This window comes from Polistes canadensis, unplaced genomic scaffold (genome assembly GCF_001313835.1).
Source record: "Polistes canadensis isolate GaletaPanama2010 unplaced genomic scaffold, ASM131383v1 scaffold_374, whole genome shotgun sequence".
Classification (NCBI taxonomy): Eukaryota; Metazoa; Arthropoda; class Insecta; order Hymenoptera; family Vespidae; genus Polistes; species Polistes canadensis.
In genome coordinates, this window is record NW_014569921.1 from 64,377 (window position 1) to 67,722 (window position 3,346).

General features: G+C 31.3%; 1 protein-coding gene across 1 annotated transcript; it reads right to left on the bottom strand.

Annotated features, from left to right (window-relative positions):
• Positions 1-35: 35 nt before the first annotated feature.
• Positions 36-1,572, bottom strand: LOC106792073 (putative nuclease HARBI1). The gene is made up of 4 exons (XM_014758195.1): positions 1,216-1,572; positions 994-1,134; positions 636-903; positions 36-551 (listed from the first exon to the last, which is right to left on the bottom strand). The coding sequence occupies exons 1-4, from the start codon at positions 1,404-1,406 to the stop codon at positions 36-38; spliced, it is 1,116 nt and encodes a 371-aa protein (XP_014613681.1). The 5' UTR covers positions 1,407-1,572.
• Between the last annotated feature and the right edge of the window lie 1,774 nt (positions 1,573-3,346).

A 3,346-nucleotide genomic window follows, 5' to 3' on the forward strand; every position in this document is an offset into this window, starting at 1 on the left:
AGACTGAAAACATAGTTAACAATTAATCATCATAATTATTTCAAAGAATTCATAATAACATCTCTTTTCAAAATTCCTGCATTACGTCTAATTTCGCGTAAATTGTTACCAGTATTTTCGTTATTAGGGTCGGGTATAGTGATAACACTTATTTCATCTTCTCGTAAAGTACAAATATTATGAATTACGCAACACGCAACGATATACTCTGCCATTAAATYTACTCTAGTCATTGGGAGACAATGTAATAAGCTCCTCATTCGTCCTTTCAATAATCCGATGCATCTTTCAACAGTAACCCGAGCAGCTGATTGACGATAATTGTATTTTTTCTGTTTCTCACTTAAATGTTCATTATCTCGATAAGGAATGAGTAAGTGCTGATGTATTTCATATGCAGAATCGCCCAAAATATGACTGTCTTCAGGGAATGCATCATCATCGTTCAAGTAATCTGCAACTTCTGACAAACGAAAAACTCGTTGATCATGAACAGACCCTGGATTTCCAGCATAACAATGGGTTATTAGAGCTTTGTGGTCACATACCAACTACAAAAAAAATTTAACTCTTTGAAAATCTATTTTAATTATATACCAAAATTAATATACTTAAATATAACAGTTATTAAATACTTGTAGCTGAATAGAATGGAATCCTTTCCGATTGATATAATCTACTGGATTCTGTTTTGGCGCATTTATACGAATGTGAGTTCCATCGATGGCTCCTATTGTTTTAGGAAAACCACTTGCTCTCTCAAATCCGCGCATTACTTCAATAGCATGATCCCCCGTAGGCCATTGTATAAATCTTGAGGCTCTTTTAAATAAAGCATGACAAACTTGACGTACAGCCCTTACGGCAGTAGCTCGTCCTACGTTAAATCTGTCACAGACGGACCTACCATAAAATTAAAAAGCAAAAGTTTAGTCACATACTTCTGAACTGTGCTACATTCGACAGAATAGTTTATTTCTAAAATTATGAGACCTGTAAGAATCTGTTGTAGCCATTTTCCAAAGGGCTATCATCAATTGATGATGGGAAGGAATCGTAGGACATCCAGGAACATGCCGAACTAAATCTTCTTGTATTAATTCATGTAAATAATTAAATGTATTTCTTGAAAGTCTAGAAAAAATAACAAAGATTTACACAAGATAAATTTCCATAATCTATAATGTTACAGATATGCGATAGATAATCATTTACCTGAAATGACTTTTGAATTCATCATCTGAGTAACGATAAGCAACGTTTTCGTAATCAATAATACGGGGTCGAAGTTTTCTTTTTTCATGATCATATTTTTGTAAAATTGTAGACCATTCTTCATCTGAACTGGATGAACTACTACTTTCTGAAGCATTCACCAAATATCCAACGGTTGCCGCCAAAGACATTTTTAATAATATTTGAACGTAAGTTAATTAAATACACCATTAATTATCAATTTTTTCAATACGGATCAATGTAATCAGTAATTATTTAAGTTTATTTTGAAGCATTACAGATTAAATCTTAACCTCTTTAATCTTTTACTTTCTTTTCACTACCTCGCCATTTGTATTATTACCTCCACGCTCAAAACGCACCATAGTCCATTCCACTTGAATTTACGACAGTAACGCTCGTAGGTAAGTGGAACGGGAAAAACTGTGGTCGTGAGCGTGATCGTTGTGAGCGCTTAGTGGAACGCACCCTATATAGTATTGAAAAAATATCAGAATATAGATAATATCAGATCATACTAATAAATGTAAGGGAGATATATCGAATTACTTTATGCCGTAAATTTGAAATCGCTTCGCCCGCGCATCGTAAATACCGGAAGACGTTGATCGCTTTCGGAAGCTTTTTTGGTCGGGGTGCGCACGCATCGTAAAAATTTACTCTCGTCATTTTTTTCCAAACGCGCCAAAAGAAGTATAACTTCAAAAATTCTACTTATTAAAGCAAACCAAATAAAAAGTGACAATTCTAAATACTAAGCATAAATTTGTGAAAATTGATAAAAGTAAGAAAAAACTTGTATCGGAATCTATTAAATTTTATAATAGCACAAAATTTGGAGTTGATATAAAAAGCTAGTTCTTCTCGTAAATGGCTCCTACAAATAATTTCCAATATTTTAGATTTGGCTACCATAAATGCTCTTATGTATTTTATGTCGTAACCATTGGAAAATGATATTTATATGCAAAGATCCGATGCTAGAATGGAGTCTTTTTCTTATGTATCTTGGCCTTTAATTAGAATAAAAAATATAGCGCTGCATACTTAGCTAAGACTATTTATGAAAGTAGTTTATGTGTGTGTGTGTGTGTGTATGAAATTTAAAAAATATAAGAGTAGCAGAGCACCATAAATTGAATTAAAAAATAATATAATACATATATTTTACTCGGTAAAGTATTTTAACTGAACAGAATATTGCTATTCTACTTTCTATTGTCTGTTATAATATCAGGATAAGAAGAACGATTTGTAATTCATCGAGATTCTTAGATTAAAATCAGAAAATTATCATCGAATGGTTAAGGCATAAAAGAAATCGCACATGTTATTCAGTTTATTCATTTTCAACCTAAATTGATGATCACTATAGAGAAGAAATGAAACGAATTAAAATTAATAAATAATAATACATACCACAGTTAACCTCCAAAAACAAATAAATAATAATACATATCTAAGTTAACCTCGAAAAACTAAAAAATAATAAAACATATCTTAATTAACTTTAAAAAAGACTTTTATTACTAATATTCACAAATAATCAATGTTTTTAATGATATTTTTGAAGATATTCATAGTTTTTTAATATTAATCACCACCGCATTTAATAATGATAATAAACCAGTAGAAAAATAGGACGAGTATCTTCGTTAATGAACCCAGTAGTGCGTGCTTAGCAATGGTTTGAAGAGTGGGGAGGCATGATAACAACATTACGATATTCTTAATATTCTCTCAGAGAAAGAATATTCTCACTTCGAAATTATTAAAAATCATTGAGGCGCGTATTTCGAATATACGTTAAGAATTAGTCCAGTCAAAAAAAGAGCAAACTAGCAGATTGTCTGTTGGATCTGGGAAAACTTGATATAATAGTAACTTGACAACGCTGAATCGAATAGTGCTAATATTTTTGCAATTGGATCAGGAGATCTTTGAGAAAAAGGGTAAAAAAGCCATATCTTAGAATCTATGCATTTAATCGAAAAAAGTTTCAAACCAAAGTTGTGTTAAATTAAAAAATACATAAAAAATGTTGTAAGGTGTATCTTCGTATTTGCAAAAATAAGCGAAAAAATGAAGGTGAAAGGTAATTGTAAGAGAG